Source organism: Anopheles stephensi, chromosome X (assembly GCF_013141755.1).
Source record: "Anopheles stephensi strain Indian chromosome X, UCI_ANSTEP_V1.0, whole genome shotgun sequence".
Classification (NCBI taxonomy): domain Eukaryota; kingdom Metazoa; phylum Arthropoda; class Insecta; order Diptera; family Culicidae; genus Anopheles; species Anopheles stephensi.
Window position 1 is genome coordinate 17106242 of NC_050201.1, and position 26404 is coordinate 17132645.

At 36.7% G+C, this 26404-nt stretch overlaps 1 protein-coding gene across 20 annotated transcripts in view; it reads right to left on the reverse strand.

Annotated features, from left to right (window-relative positions):
* Nucleotides 1-26133, reverse strand: part of LOC118512066 (solute carrier family 41 member 1) — a 39184-nt gene extending 13051 nt beyond the window's left edge. For 4 of the 20 annotated variants that reach the window (XM_036056004.1, XM_036055941.1, XM_036056077.1 and 1 more), the window contains exon 1: nucleotides 18035-18654. Coding sequence is in view for 6 of the 20 variants with exons in the window: in XM_036056082.1 (XP_035911975.1) it covers nucleotides 24399-24684 (286 nt within the window). In the remaining 14 variants the exon portion in view is untranslated. Of the gene's footprint in view, nucleotides 1-109; nucleotides 226-313; nucleotides 352-550; nucleotides 855-11818; nucleotides 12108-18034; nucleotides 18655-24398; nucleotides 24700-24773; nucleotides 24985-25996 lie in introns of those variants that run through there. The other 16 variants (XM_036056095.1, XM_036056090.1, XM_036055971.1 and 13 more) reach the window with 12 other exon arrangements.
* Nucleotides 26134-26404: the final 271 nt, after the last annotated feature.

Sequence of the window (26404 nt, forward strand, 5' to 3'; positions counted from 1 at the left end):
TGAAAGTATAATTATTTTTCGATAAAAAGACGATCCGACCTTCGTACCAGGGTCACCACAGTTAAACCACAACTAAATTTTTAGTTATCTTGGATTGAAGTTTCCGTACCTACAACCGAAAATCGTTAAGATGAATAATTTGACTGAACGGTAGAACGCAACAACGACGGAGCAATTTAAATATATGCACACAGGAATGCTAGCGACTAGCACAGCGTGACATGTACGAACATGTACATACGAGCAAGGATTGGGTTAGCATCGATTGATTGGTTTGATTGCGATCGTTAAGAACATTCTCATAAGGTCTTACTAGGAGAACTCTCGTGTGCTGATGCTGTTGATCGGCGGCTGGATATTTAATGAAATGAAGCATTTAGATTTTATTAATCGTTGATCATCGCCGATTAGTCCATTCGAACGCGAGGTTTAAACTACACAAATTGATCCACTACTTTGTTATATCACTACCACTACCACAAACGAAAAGCACAACTTTGTAAAATATTGATGAGAGGAGTTTCGTTTTGACGGTTCTATTTTACTATACCTCTTTATTACACCACTGTTTCACTTGCGCTTGAAATTTCGATGTATTGTTTTCACTTCATTTCACTCCCACTAGTAAGCTCTACAAACAGAGGTAAAATGTGGAAATCCACGTAAAACTAAACGACACTGAAACACGACCGCAGCTAAAATTGCTTATATGCACAGGCACCACACAGGCAATTGTACGCAGCACGTGCGAACACTGTGGATGTGAATTCTCACAAATTTAAGTTGAGATAGATTAGCAAGCAGACTCGACGCGACTGAACAGGCGTAGCAAGTGAAAATGAGTGCCAACCTTATGAGCACCATTTATGATATAGATGGCCTCACGCTTTCAGGTTGGCAACCAATCCTCTCCAGAACTGTAGAGCGCGAGAGAAATAAGCTCGGCTCGGTTCATCTGCTGTTCAGCGGGGTTGTGAGAGGGTTCGTAAAAGCTTGCAAGTCGCTAGTAGATATGTTCACAAGAGTCTTCCGAAAGACTAGGATGGATGTATACCGAGTTGGCAGTTGCGTAAAGGGAGCGGCTGCGTAAGCGATTGAAATAGGTTCAGTCAAGATATGGCCGAACATTTAGCGCATGAGATATGTAAGTGGGGGAGAGGGACGGAGGCCGTGGAGAGGAGGGCGGTGGGTGGCTAATCATAAAAAATAAGGAAAGGGTATGTTGCTAAGGAATGGACGATTAGAAGGACAAGTTCTGAGGTGATTTTTTCAAATTTGCATGCTGAGGTTTTGTCTAGATCAGTCATTTCTCAGATTCTTGCCTGAATTTTGGAACGCTTAAATTGAGCGCCGGTTTTATTTTACGTAAGTGGTTTGGTTAACGTAACATAATCTCTGCGGTTTTCTTTACACCGGTAATGCAAATCCGAAAGTATAATTATGACGAACATAATACAAACGAAGTGTAAGTGAAATTTACTAATTAAACAATCTATAAAGTTTTCTCGTCATTTACTTCGATCTTCCTGCACATACCTAACATTGTAGTATTGTCATTTTTTACGAAGCAAAACCTGAATAAAAATTCCATTTAGGGAACCAGTCTCCTGGTAAGCAGGAATGAGCTATGGGTAGCAATCAACGTTTAAGCCGGATCGCGAATCGGAGCAGTCAGACAGATCGTTTTTGGACGAATTGGAAACTAGAGTAACGAAACCGTAAACATTATCCTAAACTTGCCGGTCTTTTTTTGAATAATAGAGAACCACTAAGCCGACACCTTTTCTGTGGAATGACTCCAGAAGGCTTCCCAACAGTACGGATACAATTATTACGTTACACCATTGAAACCCGCCGCATTATTCAACATTTAACATCAAAATCGTATCGCATTTTTGCCTGCTTTTACAATAAAATTGCAGAAGTTAAACTGCACTGTATCTTGTTTATCTGACAGTTCCAAAACTCGAATGCACTCAAACTTCAGTTCATTCGAATGGATCACTTCAACCTTGACTTTGTCCGCTCTATGGCTTCGAAATGAATGAAACAGACGTTTTTGGTGTGTTTCATAAGTTTGAATGTGTCGGTGTAATCATAGCGTTGTAATTTTTGTATGGCATTGAAGACAGTTATTAGATAGTTTTAACCTTCTTTGATCAAAAAATCTATTCGACACTTATTTAATATATTCTTCCTGGTTGGAGGCAATGTCCAAAAAAAGAGAAGCAATTTACAAAAATCATATAGTAACGTTTCACACCCACCAACAGATATTGCCGAAATTTTGTTCTTGAACCTTTCGGCTAGACATGCGAACCCAAATCTTTAGTACTTAAAAGAGGGTTACCATATACCACACCTCATCCGGGAACATGGAGTAAATCCAGACTTTACTTGCACGTCAGCTTACAGTAGGATGTTGTTCTCGGATAATCGGAAATACCATCCCAACATCCGACCCGCTCACGAATAAAGAGAAGGCCAGCGAAATAGTGACAACAAGATAAATCGAAAGAGAATGACTTGGTTAGGTTATTTTTGTCTGTTATCTCCATACTAACAGAGATTCTGTTCGGTTTATAGTTAATGTCTCTGAGATATAGTTGTGAACCCCGAGCTCAAAATTAAATGATTTATACCAAAAAAGCCACCCATCCAGACTGCCTCCCCGTACGCAGGGCTGACTACTTTGCAACGGGTAAATTCAAGTCACAAAAACCCAGATTTGGCAGGCCGAGACTTTTCAAGATTTTAGTGCCAAGAAAGAAGAAGAAGAATACTATAAAATCTTGTATTTTAAGGTAATTGTGCGTAAAATAAACGGAAAACTTTACCACTATTGAAAATTGTTGTCAATATATAATTAACAAATATGAGTTTGTTTTATATAGCAATACCGTCCTTCATGAATAAAAAAAAGTTTTATAGAATCACATCACATCACATGCGTTAACAAGCCATTAACATTTATACTATATTATTAACAATTCTTATTGTTGCAATATTTACAAAACTCACCGTCTTCCAAACGTACGACGGTACGTGCGTACTGGTTGGTTTTTTAAATAGAAATTTTTGATAAATTACGGGTTTCGTGTGGAACTAAGGGGAATTACAGAAGCTTGAAGTAACATTTCAAAATATTCCCCATTAGTGCGTGGGGTTTACATACTCATTGTGCTCATTTTCGTACGGTTTTAGACTTGCCTACGTAAACAATTTTTTCATATGTGTTGTCGTCATGTGAGTAATAACACTTCATTTAGTGTTGAAGCTGTAACTGAAAAGCGATATGCAAATGACGTTAGGAATCTTCTACCCCTTCGGTGATTCCCAAAAGGTGTTGATCAGTGTCGATCTTACTGCATCACTGGCTTCATGCCAAAGTCCATCATTTCTTTGTTTCGTACACATTGAACTATGTTTAAAATACACGTTTTCTAAGAAGTTTTCTATATTTATAATTCGAAGCCGACGGACTGTATCCCCCAGTGTAGAAAAAATCGTGGATTTCAGTAAAATTGTTTTGTAATTAATATATTGTAGTTTAACTTGAGTATAATTCTAAATTTTAAACTTCGTACAAATTTTAGAGCGTTATTTTGTAATCGCTCGTCTTTGGCACTATAATTTGAAAAGGTTTTGGCCTGCCATTTCTGATTTCTCCCACGTAACTTTATTCATTGCAGGATAATCAGCCCTGCGTAGAGGGAGACAGTCCAGAAGGATTCAATACCTATGTGTCTGAAGCTCAGCGCTACTACCGCCTTTGGTAACTGAGCCCTCGGTGGTTGGAAAAAGGAAATCTATTAATAAGTGTTATGTTAATTTTATTTGTTATTTACACATCAATTGAATTTTAAATTTGAAAAATGACATTTGAATGTTGTCTGTCATTTGCACCTTTCTCGTGAGTCATATAAATCATGAATCATACCTCAACATTAAATAAAATACTTTCCCTAAGATCAGATATTTCTTGTAATCCAGTTAAATCGCGAAGCGCCTTAAAGAAGTAGGACGGGATCAAATGGTTTCAAAGTTTCCCATTATCTTTCGGGTGTTTAATGTTATGTATAGATGCGGACCGATATGACTGCCCGAAAGGGTGAGTCAGTGGCAAATCAGTTATCAAATGGAGCACATTTTCGGCTACACATCAAAGACCTAAAGTTATCGATTGAACTAAGCTAGGTTACTTGAAACTGATAACTTTATTGAAAGGATAACTTTTTTTAAATTGTTTTAAGATTATAGCATGATTTTAGGATAAAGTCTCACTAATTAATTAATCTGCATCGTAAGACTCTGACATGAACTGAGCGTAATTTGTTCAAAATAACAAACAGGAGTTGAACTGCTGGCCGTTATGATACATGCAGCTCTTTAAATACATTGACTAAGAAAATGTATGACACTAACGTTCTTGATAGCAAAGTTTGCTGTAAACCCAAGGAAGTAGTTTAAGATGATGATACCCGGAAGGATGCGGGCATCACAAGCACGTACAACAGATGTTTAGTGTATAGACGTCCTCTGATAGAAAGCGAGATGATAGTCCTGGGCTAAAAGATCCCCGTCTAAATTATTTGTTGAGACGTGTGAGAATTATGCAGAATGAGTTGTGGGAAGTTGAATAATAGCATTGACATATGACCTAGCTAATTATGATGGTATAACTACAGGCAGGCTTAGTGAAACAGGATGTCATTAGATGAAGAACGAAAGTTATCTTTCGTACGACTCTTTGTTAACCCTGCTGGTTCGTGTGCTGTTCAGCGTTAGGTGCATGGAAAATGTGTCAATTAATGCCTTATCAACGAGGTTGCAATCATTTTTCTAGCTACATTTGCTGCTGTTGCTTACTGTTCTCTTGCTCTGAGCACGGAGCTAGAGAGGTGCATTGATAAATTTGTAGAGGAAAGAGTATTGTACAACGCTGCCCGTAAAGGTTTTTTTCAAGTGTTGACAAGATAGCCGCCACACAAGCAACAACAGTTGATCAAACAACCATTATTGAGAAGCAACCGGTATTCCCTTCTATGCAGTCTTTGATCTTTCCACAAGAACAGTACTGCTTCTTCAATGTAACGTTCATCAAAATGTTATCATGTACGACCAATAACATTCCAATCACACAAATCGTGCCAGGTGCATCAAACCTGGTGAAGGTTCATGTGACAGAGTGCGGGGATTCTTTGAAACAGTGTTGAGAGTTTACAAATATACCGCACATGACAAATGGACGAATATTGATAAGATAGTTCGCTCGATAACCGTGTTGGCAGAAAATTGAGAGCCTAGGTGCCAGCTTCATTGGAAACAACGGACGATGTGCATGCGCGGGAGCAACGTTATATTGCCTCCTGTGATTTTATTTACCGCTTCTTCAAATCAAATGAATACGTAAAGAACGAGAATAGCTACCGGTTATATCTCTCAACCAATAATGTGACCACGTGAAGTAAATGCCCCACCAGCAGACGTTACCGTCTTATTTATTATCTTGCTTCCTAAGCATTTCCTCGCGCATTTGATTGACAAGTCGAAATTTTTGGTGTAACGTACAATAGATGTGTCGACATGATTCCCTCTTGCGTCAATTAAATACTGCTTGTGATCGCAATTGTTTTGGCAAGTGTGTGCGTTAAATGGAAATTTGGTGCGCTCAATAACCACACCAAACCAGGTTTTTACACCACCGTAGTTTCAGCTATTATGGTCAACTAGGTCTTAGTTGCGTTAAACGAAAGCTGTTTACACACATGACAGTGGAGGCTCTGCACAAGCGAACCTAGAACGGAAATAGAAACTCAATCAAACGTCTTTCTAACGTAATACTCTAACTCAGAATTATTCGATTGTTCGCTGCTATTGATGATTCCAATTTAAGTAAGCCAAGCACATGTGAGCACTTAGCGTGGACGCACTTACTTTCTTTAATTGTCTGTCAGCAATTCTACTTTCTCCATATTGTTTTTCTTATTCACTATGTAAAAGTAGTACTAGCAAAGCAATTAAGTCTGAACAATTCTCTATACCAAGTTGTAATGGGTGCTACCTCGTGGCCGAAAGGCGCAAACTTTTCTCGCGACTAGACTGCGCATCGAACCTCTTACATACCGTTCCTGGCTTTCTGGTTCCAAGGTATATATAAGTTTGACAAACCATTATATGGTCCTTGTACCCTAAAAGGTATTTAAGCCACAAAGCAACTTAAAAGAAGATCACGAAAAATCTCTATCCTTTTTTTAACTTTTCTTTTTTTATTCATGAAGGACGGCCTGGCCGTATTGCTCTTTTAATGTAACACACAAACAAATAAATGATTAAGATATAGATTCGAACAAAAATTGTGAGCTATTTCTCCCTTAATTTTTGTTTTCTATCATCAAATTGTAAAAAGTTTGACACCTCAACATAATTTTTTTTATGTTATAATATTTATTCGTGCTAGTGATTGAAGAAAGCCGATGTTTTAATAAATGATTATGTTTTAAACCCAGGTTAAAAAAATCATTATTACAATTGTCTTAGCTTTACGTTTCTTTAAAAAAAACCTTTAAAATCTTCCAAATGGTAGCCTTATTAGATTTTTTTAAAGAAATGTGATAATCGAATAGGACAGTCCTTCCGTCTTTTGTTGCTGGCAAACGATAGATTATGCATGTCAGCATTGGACGCTTGCATGAAGTGGTATACTATAGGTACATAGCATTTACGAAGAGGAAGATGGTCATGTGAAACACATTGGAACAAAACAGTACTGTAGATTGATGATTCCTGACCAATTCAGAAGATTTATGGCAGCTGACGAGCGGCACTAAACGGCACGTTGCACGATAGACAAATTAGAGTGCTTGATGATCTTTAAAGGAACACATACACAAAAAACATATAGATTGCAAACGTACATTTGCCCGCCAATGTGTGTGAATGTGTATATAATTGCATCCATTTTTTTATGCACGAATGACGTCTTCCTAATCTTTTCACGAGGTCGTGCGCCGTTATTTCCATTGAACGTCATGAAATAGTTTTTAATCGAGTTCTCTCAGATTTCTATGCATCCAACACGTCGTATCTCGTGAGTATAGACCATACGCGACAAGGAAAGGTGAAACTGTTGAACGCAAGCAATTTTTCCCGTGCAGGAAAGAATAGTACTTGAAGTAATTTGGCACGTTCTGGTTGTTTGTTAGTGCTGCATCGAATGTATCAAGTGCCACAATCAGTCGGCATGGAAACATTGCTATAGCACAATAAAGAGCAATTGATGTTCCCAGACGACACTTTTGCTCATAGTGCTCATGTAATATTGACGCCAACAACGATGTTTTGATCAAATCATATACTACTGGTGACACATGTGACATTGCATCTACTTGCAGGTGCGGGATGGATGCTGGTGCATTTGATGGTACGTTTCGTTTACCATAATGCTTTTTGTTGTTTGATGAATCAATGTAGTAATTAACCCTTTACTGTAGACTACTGGACGTGTTTGAATGATTTAAAAAAAATTAAATGGTCGCTAGTTAAGCCTCCACTTTTAACGAGTTCCTTCTGTATACATATTCGATTTGCGTTTTAATACAAAGTCATTTTTTTTCCTTTGGAATGTTTTAAAGTTTGTACATACTATGTACTGCTACCAACAATAAAATGAATAAATTGATTTAGTTTTAAACATCCAAAATAAAAATAACAACTATCTAATGATAGTCATTACAAGTCATATTTAATTATGTAACTAAGATAACCGTTTTGCCTTGGTTTTCCCATATGTCCAACAAAATACTGATTGGTGGTGATTGTACGCATTTTACATTTCATTTGTTTTTTTTTAATTCGTAAAGGAAGGCTTAGCCGTATTGCTTGAATTTAAATTTAAGATAGTGAAAACAGTCCAAGGGCTTCCCATAGCCTAGCTAACCCTCAAATGCACAATAAAAGCAACGTGAGAAAGCAACAGAAATTGGTTTTACTTGAATGGGGAAAAACGTGAAAAATTAACACCACTCGTCACTGAACTTGCGAGCTTAATAACTGCAACACCGAGCACAATAATGAACAAGAGTACAATCAATTCCCCCGCTATGTCAGACCATCGTGGGATTTTTCTCGCGGGATTCGTTGCATCTCATCGCATCAACACTAGACTCTTTCTACCATTCATTTAATCGAAATTATATCACTCCCACCTAAAAAAATGCTTTGAGAAGTTTATCATCGACAGTTGGTAAAGCTGCTCCGCAATCGTACATACGCCAGGTACCATTTTGTACTGACTCTATCATTGAGCACATTCAGAGTGCTTTCGGAATCAATAAATCTATTTCATCTAGCACAAGGAAGAGATATTTACCCTATGCAGGTTACGTACAATTAGCAAATGCATTTGCTCGGTCTGGTTCTTAGTTTTTTGTTAGTATCGTAATTTAAGCCAAGTTTATGCTGTATGGACATAAATCACATTGAAATGTTGCTGTATGTGCTTCGGTATTGTGCTTTGTATTTTGCCCGGTTCAAAAAATTCAAGTACGAGTAAAAAAATGGATAAAGAAGCTATAACTGGACATAACTGGATGGGCAAAAGAAAAGGAAGATCCAAAAGGGAGAAGCCAGCTTGCTTCTAAAATCCAACTCATCTTTAGATGTGGTATATTTAATTTAATGAGGATATCCACGGTTCCCCAAAGCATATGCATCCTAATGTTATATGGGGTGTGTTTTATTCGACGCTTCTTTCCACGATCGCTCTATTGACAAAAACAGAGCAATTTGCTCAACAGTTACCACGTACTACACTGTATAAAGCAAATGAACTTGTCAATTGAGACCGACTATACATTCGAGGAAGCGACAAATAAACTTCCATGCAGATTTGCTTAAGTGATCATAAGTTCTCTCAAAGACCTCTACTTTCTCGCAACCTTCCAAATGCGTTTACTTGGAGTCTTTACAAATGCATTCTCATGAAAGCCTTTAAGGTTAGCAATAAGGCCAGACCGTCCTTTACGAATAAAAAAAGGCTGCTCCAGTTTGCATAAATAAGAGAACTGTGTTCTTGTTTTGCGTTCAGGTAGTTTCTGGATGTTGTGCTTTGATCAGCGTTCTCGTGTTTTGATATTCCATTAAAACACCTATTCAGTAGATACAATTGTCAAGCAGATTTCAAAGTCGAAAAAGTTGGATGTAAACCAACGTGTTTTATTTGCAGTTACGTAACTGATTATAGGAAACAGGTCTAATTATGTGATTTTCATTCAACATCTCGACTATATTGAGTAGGGTACCAGAATCGTTTTCAGTGGTGCTCGAATAGTTTGCTACCGAACCCATAACTTTCAAGGACACGTTCAGAATTTGAAAAGCGGCAGTCCATGGCTCAGCTGACATTGAAGAAAACTGTATCCAGCAATCGACCTACAGCACTCCGCTGATCGAGTAATAAGCTGTTGTGCTTAGTTTTTTGATTCTCACCAAGATTTTTTGATTCTCATTAATTCATTTGTAGACTGTTCATTCACTCGTAACAAACATTTGCAAAATGGGGCACGTGACGAATATGTTATGCCGGTAAGGTGGGGGAAAATAGCCAGCTCTTTTATTGATATTAAAATTAATTATTATTATTTTATTAAAAGCGATCTTTTATTGGGCACTGCCCCAAAAATATTAAGCATGGTGCGCTTATACACCAAAAGTGTAAAAAAAAGCTAAACCTCTTGTGTTTAACACTAACTTCTACATTCACATTTAGTTCCACTTCCTATTATCAAACAAAGAGATACAAAAAAGACTCAACCGATTTAATTCAAATTTAATTTTTATCTTTTTAGTTTTTTTATTTTTATCTGTTTTTATTTATTTAATATAATAGATTTAATTTAATTTCAAAAAAGACTCAACCGACCGAAAATTAAAATATGTACAAAAATATTTTTTATCTTATCGCTAGTTAAACGCTAATAAAAAAGAAAAACCAAAATCATCTCGATGACGTGTAGGATTATCGAGCCATCTCGAATGATCTAAGAGAGTTTTCCTTTCAAGAATGACAATAAAACAATTATTGTTTTCTCGAGCAAGGAATTGTATTTAACGTTTAAATACCCTGAAATCGTATCGTATCTAACTGCATGTGAAAAATTTAATCTGAAATAAAGTTTCAAAAGTTTGATCGCATTCTCTATTTGTAAATGCTCATTTCAATTATCTCGTACTTCGTTCAATATCGAATGATCTGGTAAAGTAGCTAAACTTCAATGCGTAAGACATATTTTGTGAAACTTTTGTTTTCCGTTGAAGTAGAAAATACACACACACATACATACACACACTTAATGTTGCCAATTTTAACACCGATCATAAAAGAGAAAACGAGACAAACTATAACAGGACATGAAACGGAGATATAAAACAGGTATTTGTATGTGTGTTAGCGAATGTGTATGAGAGAGAGGGAGAGAGAGAACAAACAAGAAGAGAAAGAGATAGAAAGAGGCAATACAAAAGAAAGAAAAAATCACCATAAAAACAAGATTAGTTTGAAGCACCGAAGAATCGTAAGCATTTTTATAAATACACGCTTTTGGTCGTATTCCCATTATTCTTTTATCAAGTATAAATAAACAGAGCGGGACACACATTTCACATGCGGCATTCCTAATGGTACCAGGGCAAAATTATTCACAGCTATCGGGGAAAACGTAACGAGATATTATGACACATTTTAAGAACCGAAAAATTCTGTAAAATTTCTTAGTTCTGTCCCGTGCACGATAAGCCTTCAGAAGTGATTTAAAGGAAAACATTTCAAAGAGAAAGTTTTATCATAAGAAATACAAATCATACGTTCCGCCAACGGATCTTGAGTAAACGGTGAGTATTATTTAAAACACTTTTTTCTTTGCAAAAAGGACCTGGCCGTATTGTTTATTTGAGATACTTAATACTTAGAAACTACCAACAGATGTACGAAGAAAGGTAAAATGATAAAAAAATTAAATGGCAGTTAAATTATCTTACGATACAAATTTAGAAAATTTCCAGATTAGTTTATAATCCGGACCATACGGCGTCAAGCCGTCATAATTGAAAATAAATAAATAAATAGTTTGTTTTCAACAAAATGTTTAAAATTGGTTGAAAATGTGACAAGTAAACATTAAATTAATGATAAACCCGATAACGTTTTTTCACGTTTTAATCGGGGCTGCCATCAGATGAGATTATTTGGGGCGTTTTAGATTTGTCAGAATTGTCAGGTGTATATACACATATATTACCTAAAATCGAAGAAATGTGCTAACATTGTTGGAAAGAGAGATAAACCTGTTCTGTAGCTCATTATGCCAAAATCCCATTACCTTTTGTTTGGTATTTCCGTGTATAGCAATGCCGAATAGCAACACAATGCCGTAGTTGCTTTAAATTATTATGAGTGTTAGTTTAGACAAACCAATTTGCACTCATTGAAAGGAAGCTTAGCGCTAGAAAACTAAAACAAGCCGCTGCTATAAAATCGAAGAAATGTGCTTACATTGCCAGAAAGAGAGATAAACCTGTTCTGTAGCTCATTATGCCAAAATCCCATTACCTTTTGTTTGGTGTTTCCGTGTATAGCAATGCCGAATAGCAACACAATGCCGTAGTTGCTTTAAATTATTATGAGTGTTAGTTTAGACAAACCAATTTGCACTCATTGAAAGGAAGCTTAGCGCTAGAAAACTAAAACAAGCCGCTGCTATATGCTCTATGTCTAAATCGGGTTGAGCACAAATACATGCGAATAAAGTGTGATGCTTACTGCGTTGCCTCTTCCGACGATGCATAGTGCTACTGCTTCGATGCACACCGAATAATGAATCAGTTGATCGGCGAAACTGTGGTGCTACACGGTACTATTAATATTACGGAACTGTTGCACTTGCACTTCAAACGAGCAACACAAAATTCAACGATTTGATCACGTTTTTTCACAGTTTATGACACGATCTACAAGAGTAAAGTTAGGAACCCGACCAGACCGATTCACTTTTCGTTGGCACCGATTTTAACGACCCGTACCGACGAATGGTTCGAGCTGCTATTGCAGTGAGTTTTGGGTCGACATCTCTTTTTGGGTAGCAGAGACGGACGCGATCGTTTTAACACACAACTACCTGTGTGTGTTTATATGACCGAAACCAATACTATTACGGATACAAAAGACGGGTGCAATGGTTGCGGATGCCAAAATAGGTTTTACCAGGTCTTTTTAAAGCATGAAGCATTGAATTGTGGTGTCAGTTTGACAAACATGACTGAAATACATTTTTCAATTAATTTGATCAAACAACACTGCCTTACTCTGATGTTTTGCAATTGATCTGACACTGGAACTAGTTATATTAAATATTTGTTATACTTTAACAGGTTCAAGGTTGAGAAATAGCTTCCCAACGTTTCTGTAAACAGTACACATTTTGACTATTATTGTAATTATAACAGAAGTATAATGCGTGTATCATCACGCGGTATTTGCTTTTTTACCTTTATCATGCGTTTTAGAAACGCTGGGCTATTTCGTAATTTTACGATTGCGCGAAGAAATTATATCGACGACGCTATAAGATAATTGCCCGGGGTGTAAACAACGGAAGAAAAACAGAGGTTTTAAGCATTGTATGATCCCAAATATTTTAATTAAAAAAATAAAAAGTTTATCTATTTTTCATGTTATAACCACCAAAATTGAACAGTTAGAATTCGTATAGCGTTCACGTAAATCTTACAATTACTTATTTCTGTTGTAAAGCTAATGGGCCGGTTTAATTTTTACTCCAAACGTAACAGTGACCAAAATGTTGAAGAAAAAGAAAAAAAACAAAATGTGTAGCTTCATGATTTTCAGCCAAAAAGTTGCACAGCAACAATAGCTTTATGAAGAAAAGGAATGATGGAAACATAAGAAACATAAAGCAAACCAAACAAAACGAGCGGAAGAAGAAACATCAACACAAATAAACAGAGACAACGATCAAGACAACATAAGCAGCAAGGTAACAGAGCCATAAAAATACAACCATCAATGAAAGCAAGAAGAAATACCCTTAATATAAAGACAGCAAACATCGGGAACAAGTCTACATCTGGAACTAGTTGTCTAGGGATCGGACGGATCTGTGATGCCAAACCCTGTACGGATGTGAAATAACCGAAGAACATACATTTTTCAACCAGATAAAAGTTTTATCAATTTCCTGTTTTGTGTGTGATTTAGTTGGGTTTGGATTTACCCAACCAGAAAATTAATTGAGAAACAGATCTCCCTAGGTTCGTCATGTGTCATTCTTTCGAGATTTGTTTCTGCTTTTTTCAAAAATATTTTTCAGTGAATACCGTTCAATTTTTTTGTACTCCCATTTAAGTAATTTGTTAAAAATGTGGCATATCTGCTATACCTTGGAGTATATTTTTTATTTTTTATAGCAATAAATCAGATAAATAGGTTTTTAATAAACAATTCGCAATTTTTCATTGATAAACAATGACTTTCATCTTAATATTATACATAAAAATAATGCTATTCATGAACGTATTTCATTTTTTCAAAAATCCCAAAATCGAATGTCAATAACATTTACTGATTTTGTTGATAATTAATTTATGTCAAAAAATAATCCAAATCCTAACCTCACAATCTGGAGGACTGACACAGAATCAATTGGCTAGAATCAAGTCAACGAAGACAGAAATGACAGTCCATGAATTCAGGTCATAGTGTCAAATATGTCTTTGTTGTCCATGAAGAACAAATAAGAATTTTAACCTCAATCATTCATTTTTACTACAATCCATATGTTTAAAAGCCAGACTACATGATGCGAGATGGCAAAAAGAGTCGGTTCAAAGGGGGATTTGCGAAATTTTTATGTCACAATCGTCTCGGGTCATCGAATGATCGAATGACAACAAAACAAAACGAAGAGCCAATTAAGTGTTAGTGTTAGTGCAGAATATCGACACTTTTTTCTTAAATGTTACGTATGAATAAGTTTTTTCTATTATGTACAATCACGCTTCTCTCGGTTTTTTTTTTTTGAAGAATGCGTATACATTTCAATCATTCAATGAACATTCATGCAGTAATCAAAAATCTACAATAGCGTCTTAGCGATAAGACATTGTTGGTTATTTTTGCAGAAGATTAGAATTGCTTATGCGAACGTTTATCTGCTCACGTTTCCAAAGATAATAATCATAAAGGTTAAACTACGAGGAAGAATAATTCATGTTCAAAATCAATAAGTCCCTTTCAAACGTAGGTTTGCAACATAGAAACCAAGAAACGGCCATGGTCCGCTATTATAATCTTATCTTAGTCAATGAAAAATTGAATGATCATATGCAATAAGAATGGAAAAGGTACTTTTTTGTTGTACTACAAGCTAATAATGAAGGATTTAAAAAAATATAGGCTGTTAATTGTAGCTTACAATCATGAATTTTTTCAAAAAATCGAGCACGGACTAATTAAAATTAAATTAAAGTTTTTTGGAAAGATTAAAGAAAATGTTTGGTAATTGTAACGAGTGATTCCATATTTGTATATTTTGTAATTCACAAAAGATATTTTGAGTTAAATGGTTCTATTTTCACGCTAAACACCATTTTAAAATAAAGAAAAAATATTTAATTTCAGGAAAAATTTTACAAGATAAAACCCTCAGAGGATTCAACTCGGTACATTAAAATATTAAAGAAACAATACAATTGATAATCAAAACATTACATTCACTTCTGTTCTAACGTGTTTCATTTTAATGCGATGAGTTAGTATAATATGTCGCAGCATTGTTTTCGTAATATTATTACAAATTGTTATTTAATCAAAAATCATAAGCAACAAGAGTCTCCGTTCATCTTGAGTGTAGTCGCGCGTAGAAAGCTTATCAAAGATAACGATAAGCTCTTACATTCGGATTTTTGTTACTATGCGTATGACAGTCTTATGAACCTTGTTTTGCCGCAATCTCGAGATAAACCCCCGAAATACATTCGATTTAGCTTTGATAAGTTTGACAAAGCAGCCAGATTTTAAAGCTGGTTTTTAACATCAAAATCCGCAGACACGGTTACCTATGATAACACTCTAAGCAGAGACGAGTTAAGAGTATAGTCTCAAAATTTCTTCCGAGATCTGTTCAGATCATTGAAGTTTTTCCTTTTTTGAAACGTTTATGTATTGTCTTTTACTTTTAAATGAAGACTTAGAATAGAACAAACAAAGTTTAAAAATGCAGCATAACTCAACCAACTGGTAAAACCTTTTAATGAATGATAACATTTTAAGAAACATTTCCTAATGTAAAATTTGTAAAAAACACATAATTAATAAAATATTATTAAACCGAATGCTTCTACATCGGTAAAGCACACTCGATTAGAATTTTGATTTGCAAGTCTACAGTGCAAAGTTGAAGCTCCAGCTACTTCGGAATCCGAACTATCTAGTGATTTTCAACAAACAGGTAGCATTTGATGCAAGTTCGCACAATCAACTATCATTGATAATTGAGTTTTTCTTATCTGCATCCGGGTGGTGCGTCAGACAGACATGCTATTATGTCTGATTTCGAAAGATTAGCAACCAAACGAGGTGTAAAGGTTTCGGTGTAAAATGAATTTCTAGGGGCGGTTGTTTTTTTTTTATCTTTATTTCGTATTATATAATACACCCGCCTTCAGAATAACCGGAAGTGAAACAGCCCACCTGTACAACAAAATTAATTACGGAAATCAGTGACTTGCACGAGGCGTGACTATTTTCAAGCTAACATAAAAACACCTTATTGCCAGCAGTACAAACACCGTGCCAAATAAACATTAACGCTTCATGCTCGCGTAAAACCTTGATCGTTCGATCGTTTATCTTTTAGATCTGAACATGTCTTCCACCTTTCATGGAAGGGTTTAGTAAAACTTCCGAAGAACCGGTATTAAACAAAATTATTCCAATTACGGTGCACTGAAAGAGTATCTTTGGCAGCGCTTGTTGATTGTATTATTTGGTGATGACTTTGTATTAAGAAGGCTTTTTTCTCTTCTTTCCCAGCATGTACAGTCTGATCAGTTATGTGAAGTGTTTGGTTGCGTCAAGGTTACAATACTTTATGGCCTTTTGATGGCCTCAATCACACGTTACTACGTGTGAAGAAACAGAGGGAGTAGAATCTCCTTAAAAGCGATCATGTTACATCGTGCATTGCTATTATGTAAGTGTTGGCTAAACTAAAAAAAATCGATGTTTGCAAAGGGACTTTTTTGCGTGTAGATAACAACAACATATAAAGGCGTCTTTACCACATTCCATACCACCTATCGTACCTACCAATCCTACCTAACACAGAGATGCGTTGGTGAATATTTCTCTTCGGCTGTAGATGATCTACTACTTGATTACAGTAATGCATATCGACATAATAATGACGGCCTTATCACATTACTTAGAGATCTGATTTATCTGCTTGAATGTTATATTGTGGCAGCGATCGCGTACAATCATAATATTTATTTTTTTTTACAAATGGTAGTCCAATTACATGGTACTTACGTAACTATGTAAATGTCTTGGTGCATTTGCAGTGCAGTATTGGAGAAATTTTGAAACTCTCTCCTTTTGGACATATCAAAACATCAACCAAGACGTGTTGATGCTTAGTCGTAGATTAAAACAGCCTGTTTAAAAATAGTATATTGAGTGACAGAAATGTATAAAACCTCGCTCTACAGATATACCTTAACAATACCTTTATCGTATTACTTATATGAATTATGAAGGCGTTTCGTTGAGCATGCAATGCAAAAAAAAACTATCAATGGAAACGATTCATTCTACTATTCTCCGAAAATCTTCAAATTGTACTATTTAAAGTATAATGCTTCTAATATTGTACGGGGCCAACAAAAATGATGATTCATTATCAAAATTAAGCATAGGATCCATTGAAAAACTCCTTACGATTTATTCAAACGAAGACCCTGAACGGAAACGCTTGATGGTGCATGGTTGAAGCTTTTTAACAGATTTCTCTTCAGCCCTTTCTATGTCAGGGTCCTAGTGAAGGGTGCTTACCGTTAAGGCACGATTAGGCATTCAATGATTTGCATGTTTTCAGCAGTTCGTTCAAACGCATAAACCAGTGGTCGTCAAGCGATATAACATAGCAAAAGCTATTTGTGATTAAAAATGTGTTTTCGTTTTTAGCAAAATAATTTATCAAACTGATAATCAAATTGTGCAGGAATGTATGGTCAACACTCACGGCATTATTAATATTTTTTTATTCATGTGAAGGACGGCCTGGTCGTATTACTGAGATTATTGTAAATGGAGTTTAATATTTCCAAATAAAATTTAAAGTAAAATAAAACTTTAAAATTGAATGAATGAAAAAGAGAATGAACAAATTTAGGCTTTTTGTACCTGTTCGTAGATGTGGAGATGGTATGCGATGAATTAACGATCAGCAATATGCGGTCTTAGCTTTTGGTAATATGATCAATCCTTTTTTTTATTTCATTGTACTCAGTTACTTGGGACAAATATCTTATTCCACATGCTCACAATGGGAATGTAAAAATGTCTGATTTATAGTGGTTTTGGAAACACCTGTGAAAATTTGTTACACACAACACCTAGAACCTAGAACACCTAGAAACACTAATATTTGTTAGTATGGAGATTCACTTATACACATATACAAAACTTTTTTCAAGCACGCTTGCTACAATAACCAAATACAGGCAAATGTAGCTAAACTCCTTATGGTATCAGATCTTTTAACCTCTGAATTTCATTTTTTTTCTTGTTGCATGAAGGTTTCGATAACCACACAATCACTGTATAATAGTTATAGCTTTCGAACTGAGAATGTACGGACCTAGTTATACGTGGACCTTGGCAGACAAAACTCAAAACGTTTGGCAACAATTGCTTTTGCACTAGATATGCTTTTTAACACGTAAACTTCAAGCTTACCTGTAGATTGGAATAGTTCTTGGTGTCTGTGCAGGTGGTAGCCGTAGAAACTTTTCTCTACTCGATATACTCCGGTTGATGGACGTTGCTTTCCGCACACATAAGAAGTGATTGCAGTACGAGTGTAGTAATGACGTCCTGTTTCAACCGACAAACATACACAACGAGACGCACTGATGCTTTAGGCAATGGATATCACCAACAATCGAAACGGAAATTTGGTATGGGCTAGTGGATAGAAACGGTATTGATCTTTCGATGATCTTTACACATCGTACTCTACGAGCGGTCGAGACGCGAATGAGATGGAAACACCGTTCGATATGACGATGTCCTTCCGGCCATGGTGAAGTATTCGGCCTAACCTTGTACACCGTCAGACACACATTTAATAGCTTAATTCAGCTACTTGTTAGGACCACTACAGAAATCAGTATGAGTTCAACGTTCACATCAAGGTGTGAGTAGAGGCGTACGCACGACTACATACAACATTTGGCGCCAGGTGATTTGAGCGAATCGGAGCTTTTTTCGTGCTTCTAGCCCATTTTATTTATGTGGTATTTACAGAGTGAATAAACCAATGCAGAGTGCGCTCTGGTGCTGCTCAGCGGAGTTTGCACAACACTTCCACCACTTTTATGGCGTTTGGTGCAGTGATCGCTGTTTGTGGCCTATTCTTTTGCGGTTGATCGATTCCATCGCAAACACACGATACAACCTCTTTACAGTGAGAGTGTGGCTAGTCCGAGGGAAATTTTTTCATTTTCCTCCACACCTTCCCCGCCACAAAACAATGTACGTTCGTAAATAGCGCGTGATTAATTTTGCATCTATTTACTTCGTTTTCATGAAACTCTCCAGTACGGGCCAAGTAATGAAGATAAAAGAACTTAAAAGCTATAAAACTTTCTTGTCTGATTACGGTTAGGGTCGTGTTAAGAATTTTGAAACGCGATTACCACAAGCCGCAGCTTCTCTACATAGTGCCTCCTCATAGATTGAACATAAATTTGTGATCTGTTCATTGGGTTTCAGATAAAATGAGAGATATTCACACGGAGACGGAACGAACCATCGAGAGTAAACATGCACAGAAAATGCGCTGAAGTATCTATAGAGAAATAGAGTATTGGTATGAATTGCGATTGCTACGGTTATCGTGTTTTGTGTTTTGGCATATCCCACGTTCGAGATAGGAATGAGCTAGTGATTAAAGGCATTTATTGCAGTAGAGACCCGGCGATTGTCAATGATCTTGTTTATGGCTAGAGAACATATTATCGCATATTTGATAATTAATTTTAAGGATAAATTATAAGGATATGGATAAGACAATGCTGAGTTGTGTTACTGTTTAAGTTGTTAAGTCTAATGTAATATGTTTGGTATCTAATTTTTTGCTCTTCTTCTTTTTAGCATGACAACTTGAAGAGGTCTCGGCCTGCCATTTTTGGCTTTCTGTGATTTGATTTTACCCGCAGCTAGATAGTTAGTCCAGCGTACGTGAAGATGATCTAGATGGGATTTGAACCCCGGTGAAGACCGGCATCGCTGTCGTCTCGGTCACCGGACCGCCCCGAAAACTTTGTTAGTAGAGTTATATAGTATAGTTAATTAAGGTTATGTTTATATTCATATTAGAAAAAATAGTTCATTAATAACATTCATTAGAAAACGTTGATGACGGGTGACTAAAGTTAAACGTTACGAAGCTAGCAGGATTCCATTTGCTCAGACGAGTTAGATTTCGTGCACTATAACTTTAGAAATACTTTAAAAAGAAAACATTTTTCAACATTAATCGATTACAAGAATTGCCAAACTATTACATGAAAATCGAAAACTTTGAAAAAATGAGAAAAATGCGAGATTTAAAAAATAAGAATCATAACCAAGCTAACCCATGTTAATTCTAGCATTGCCGATAACTTATTCCGAATAGGTTGGTTTGTTTAATTATAGAGACTTTGAGGGATTTGACTTGATTTGTGAGATCTTCAACTTAACAATATATTCTACAAAAGCAAATACAAGAATAAATACAACTTTGCCTTCTTGCGGACTAATAACTTTCCAGGCAGTCGATGTTCGTAACAACCCTGAAGAAATTATTGCGCTAAAAGCATGCAGTCGGTCCACCACAGATCAATTCGAGAGTTATATGGGAATGCTCTTGTCGTCATGATTTGACACAATTGACATTTGTATCTTCTTCTTCTTTCTTGGGCTTATGTCCTCTGAGGTCATGCCTGCCATTTTTGGCTTGCTAGACTTATTGAAACCACATAATAGTTGGAGAGTCAGCCCTCACTAAGGGGGGACGATTCGCTGTCACATTTATCACCGGGGCGCGCTCGTAGGCAACTCTCAAATTAACAATACGTTCCGCCAGGACTAAGCAGCTTATCCAATGGCCTTGGTGTTGTTAGTTTCTGGCGAAACTATGGAATTTGCTGGTACGAAGATTGCTGTAACGAAAGTTCTATCCAGTTTGTATTTTGCCTGCAGGTGTGTTTTTTTTAGTTTGGCGTTCAACAACAGCAAATCTATATGCCAATGCATACATTGTCACTCAACAACATTATCAATATTGGTGTTTTTTAAATTCATTATTGACGGTTTGACCGTATTGCTATACATGTTGGTGTTTATAGACTAACAAATCTGAAATATTTATAGCAATACATTTGTAGAGAATTAGACTAGCAATATGGACGAACGGCTTATATGTTGCATTAACTTCTTCTTCTTCTTCTTCCTTAGCACTACAACCGCAAGAGGTCTCGGCCTGCCATTTTTGCCTTTCTGTGACTTAATTTTACCCGTAGTAAAGTAGTCAGCCTTACTTACGGCGAAGTGATCTGGATGGGATTTAAACCCCGGCCCTATCGTGTGCAGACCGGCGCCGCTGTCGCCTCGGTCACCGGACCGCCCCAGAGAGTTGAATTAACTAGCCTTCGATAAAAAAATGTACATGGAAAAGCCCAACAGACTGACAATGTTTGTTGAGTCGTCAACAACGTATATTTGCACACACATAATGAGCACAGCAATGGATGTTCCCTATGTGGTACCAAAGATATTCTCAAGTAAATAATCAATTATTTGGTATGGCTATTATTTTTCTAAAGTACATATTTTGCTTCAAACGCTTACTCAATTCTTTACTACGGGTAAAACTAAGTCACAAAAAGCCAGAAATGGCAGGCCGAGACCTCTCGAGGTTGTAGTGCCAATGAAGAAGAATAAGAAGTTAACTCAATTCGTTCTGCAGGGTCCGATTGTAACGAAGATCATGAGCTGTGAGTTTGAAATGAATCCGGATTAAATACCGGAAATCTGTAGAACGCGTTTCCAATCGCCCAGATTTACGAATGAAAGAAGCAAAATGTAGAATGAGATCAAAACAACGATAAAATGTGTAAAGGTGACTTTCATTTCGCTTCAATGAGACGGTGTTATTATGTGAGTGTCGTTTATATGACTATGTTCATCTCACTCTCCTCGTTGTTTTTCCAAAGTTTTTATGTTATTGAAATGCTTGAAAAAAAAAAATTATATTTCAGAGGAGATTGCACTATTTATTTTGTTTTTGAGGTACTAAAAACCAAGTTTGGTTTTGTAGTGATTTATTTGCGAAAAGAAAAGTATTTGCATAGTATAAAATGAAGTGGTCTTTATTTGTGAGGGATATGAATGGATATGATATATTAGCCTAATGGGCCGCTCGTTAAGTTAAAGGGAGTTAGATTTGAGGAGAAAAAAAATAATCAGAACAATGTTTTTTGTTTTCTTCACTAATGGCCTTTCTTGGAAATATTTAACAAGTGTCATTTGCTGGTCATGGTCTTCTTTCAAGGTTTGTGGTAGTCAATGAAAAAAATTAAGATAACCTCTTTTCTGATCATAAAGATTAAACATCTCATACACAGTAGGAAACTGGTTATTATGTCATCTGGCAATAGCCGGTTGTTAATCTTGAGACTGGAAAAGTCCAAAAACAGGAAGTTATTATTGCAGAAGCATTCGAATTGACCCTTGATAGCTAATTGAAAGCAAGTGACTGTTTGAGTTTCAGTATGGATGTACAAAGAAAACAATTTTGCATTTCAAGGGAAGTATAAACAATTGCACATCATATTCCGTATTGTATCCTTTTATTTTTATAGGAACATGGCAATTGTCGTGTCGACGCACTCCTCTACCATGATAATCTAAAACTGAATCACACTCATTCACACTCCAATTGGATTAACTTTGTGTATTTTCTATAGCTTGGACCGATTCCGCAGCAGGTCTTCTGTCGCAGATGCAGATGTTCTCATCGATGAGGTAAAGAAAGCCATTAAACTTGATTCGTTAATTCGAAAAAAGGAAGCTCTGGAGGTTGGAGGCAATGAACTGCGGTCGGAAAGCACACAAGCACTTAGCGATTGGGTTGTTATAAATTATAGTTTTCGTTTTTGAATCGAATTGTTTTGTTTAAGTATCTTTGTGAAAATTTGGATTGGCAAACGATGGCAGGCTGACCCGACCATTAGTAGTATCAAAGACTTTCGCAGGAGGCCAGGACCGTGGGGAAAACAGATGCTGCTCTTAGGTAACTAATTAAGTTATGTAAAAACTAATATAAGGAGCACTACCTCATCCTTAATCCCCATCTCATCTTAAAAACTGGAAAATCTTAAAAATCTCACATCTTAAAAAGGATGTGTAAAGTATGTTTGATTGCACACGCTCGATCCCAAGAGCGCATGTATTTTTTTTTGTAAGTCGCCTGAAGGCAACATGTTTCGAATCATAGTTTATAATAAACGGTTAATAGGTTGCTGCAATCCTTATTACTTTTATAATTTATTGTCAAAGCTTTACGGCTGAACGCTGTATTTTTAAATTATTAATTAAACATTTTATTATCAAAGGTATCACATAATATAAATTGTACTATACAAAAATATTCATAAACCAATCATAAACCAATATTTTTTATAATTCGGGGCAGTCCGGTGGCCGAGGCGATAACAGCGCCGGTCTTCACACGGCAGGGCACGGTTGAAATCCCACCCAGACCGCCTCCCCGTACGTAGGGCTTACTACTTTACTACGGGTAAAATTAAGTCACAGAAAGCCAGAAATGGCAGGCCGAGATCTCTCGAGGTTGTAGTGTCAATGAAGAAGAAGAAGAATTTGGTCTAATATGCATAAAGGGTTACAGCTGTAATAGGGGAGTAATACAAATATGATGCCTGTTAGGGGCATTCACATTTCTTAATGATTAAGATATTTTGGGACGCGTGTAGAAACTAATATTGGCGTCTATATAGATAGTTTAATGATTGACATGCTTTTTTATAGAAGGAGTCAAATGGGAAGTTATAACCACACGGATTATTTTATGGTCTTTTACTCTCACACACATCCACAATACAATTCAAAAGAGTTTGCTAGAAGGATGGTAAGTTTGGTTTAAAGAGCCTTTGAGTCATGTCGAACGCACCTGTTAGATAGCATTATATATTTCTGAGAAAGGTATATGCGTTTTCTAATAATATGAACGAGATAACGATGTTACTCTTCTCTCTGATTTGTGTTCTGAAAATCCCAAATGTAACGATTATCAAGGCCGGTTGAGTTTTGGTTTTTTTTTCTCACATAGTTTCTTAAACCAAACTTTTCTTTTTCTATTACTTGGCTTAACGACCTGCTTGCTCATGTCGGCTATCTAAAGGCTTACTAGACTTATTGATACCACTTGTTTTTTATAGTCTTTCCTCGTTGACCCAAGAACGGGATTCGGATTGAATGTGATAGATAGTTCTGCCTTGTGAAGACCGTCGCCGCTTTCGCTTCGATCATCAGACTGATCCCCACCCGTTCCTCAAACATCTAAAGTTTTGTTAAATTCGAAGGATGCTATTTAGCTCATATTACCTCCAGGAACCAGTGTTCTGATCTGGTTTATAAACAAATGTTGAATATAACCCATGAGCATAAGATAAATCGTAAAACATCTTGAAAGAGTCAAATGACACTCAATTGTACTGTTCGAATGCATCATATAGTCGTTGGTCGTTGAACAGCAATGAAATAATAAAAAATTTGCTTCTCTATTACATAGCTAGCAAACTACACAGCTGGAGATTAAACAGAAAACAGAATAGAACCAAAAAACAAACATCTATGCTTGTAAAGAAAGTTTCGTACATAAAGAATATAAACACGAACATAAATTGGCATAAGAAAATTGAGAAGAAAGATGAATTAAAACAATAAAATATATAAACTAGAATGCACCAAAAGTAGAATACTGTATCGCAACGGTATATTACAAAATTGGTATAAACAAAAAATGCATATTCACCCGGCGTCAGATGAGCTGGAAACTTCACACCAGCAGAAGAACCGAAACCCCTGCTCCGTGGCGGCGTGAGCAGGGTGTAGTGATGTAGGTGGAGTGCCACAATGGTGGTTCGATTCGAATGGGTGGTCCAGTGGTTATCGTTGCGCTGACCCGTCACGCGCACAGATGGCAAACACCACGTGGTATTTGTTACGGAGGACGACAACGGGCACGACAGGATGTTTGCCAGTGAGTGAGGGTACTTTCTAACCGTGTGACGTCTGTCTGATGTGAAAAAAACATACATACACGCAAACAAACATACCCACGTGCCAAAGGATGCTGGATGGTATATAGAACGTGCGTCACGTGTCTAGTTTAGCATTTGCAATTTACCTGGTGTCGGCGGCGACAAGGACTTTATTTGCTGCTTTTCGCGACACCCGCTTGGGGGCCTCGCTAAATCGATATGGCAATGAGACGTCGCACACTGTGTAAATAGAGCTGCACTGTAGAATAAGGAATGTCCTTGATCATTCTCGGCCCTCCGAACGAGACGGTGACCATGTTTTGACTCCTTCAACTACACTGTGACTGCTCTTAGCACCTGTTTCATTAGGAGGACAAGACAAATCCAGCGAGGTGAACAAAACTATGAAATATTAGCCAAACATTCTTCAGCTACAAAAGTGTCTTACATTTCAAGCCTACAATTTGCTCTACCTAACGTGACAAATTCACACAGACACAACAAAAAGTAAAACACTAGCAGACGTTCTAACATTGCACACATTGGAGAACGGATTTGCTATGAAATTTTACGCATGAACACATAATACACACAAATACTGCTCATTTTCAACCATTGGTGAACTAGCTTAAAACATGTCGGCTCAGGTTAGGTATAATGTTACCAACGTATATTCTATCCTATAGAAGCATACTTGGAATATGTCGAGGTTGGTGTAACATAGAATGCTGATTGATGCATATAGAAACTTCGTTACTGATAGTGTCAATTATATAAGCTCCAAACGAAGGTGAATGCTACACATTTTCAAAAGAATATCACTTAACTGCAATTCCTCAAGGATTATAACTTGGTTTCACAACTTTTAATCCAATTTTGTTTCTAAACTCATATTTCCCGTCCCTGAAGTTATTCACCACATGGTCCATCTTTTTGTGTGTTATTAATGGAGTATAATGTTTATACCTTTTTTTGCTATGCTGTTAAAGCTAATGCACTCTTCGGTTGATTGCACCTCTGTCTAGGCTGCGCATTGCACAGGGCTGGAAATTGATTGCAGAAATAACAGCTACATCGGAGGATATAATCTATTCCTCTGCTTCATTACATGATATCCAACCGAGCACAACCATTAACAGCACAACACTAGCAATAGCCTATTTTATTGAAAATTAACACTGTTGCAGGGGCTTCCTATGAACACCTTCACTGACACTTCAACACGCTTCAAGCAGACGAACATCAAGCAGAAAATGTTCGAAAACTAGCAACATGCAAATAGCACGTGGTGATTGTAAATTTTATGTTTCCCTAGCATATCCTATACCGATTGAACAGAATATGAACGGACACACGCAGTGAACGGTACCTTTTTCCTTGTCACCGGAAAAATGCGAAGGGAACCCGCTTTGAGGACGTTGCGCTCCCGTGGTTGATTCGTTCACATTTTGATTCACTCTATAGGTTCTTACAAACTGTAAGGGGCAGGAAAGTCTACGGTAAAAGAAGATTGTACAGCGGTAGATGACTCAATTTTCCCATGCCTCTTTCACTCTTATCCCTTCTCGTTTGTTAACGTGTTTGGGAACTGGTTTAAAGGGTAGCTAGAAAAGGATAGACTGCAAAAACTTTGTTCATGCGCAGTAATACCTATTCCTGCTGCATCGCAAAGCGAGCAGTCGGTTTTATGACATTCAACAAATTTGGTCCAAAATATCAGATTCATTTCACCAGGTTGAAGACATAAAAAGAGAGTCAATAATTTGACCATTTAAAC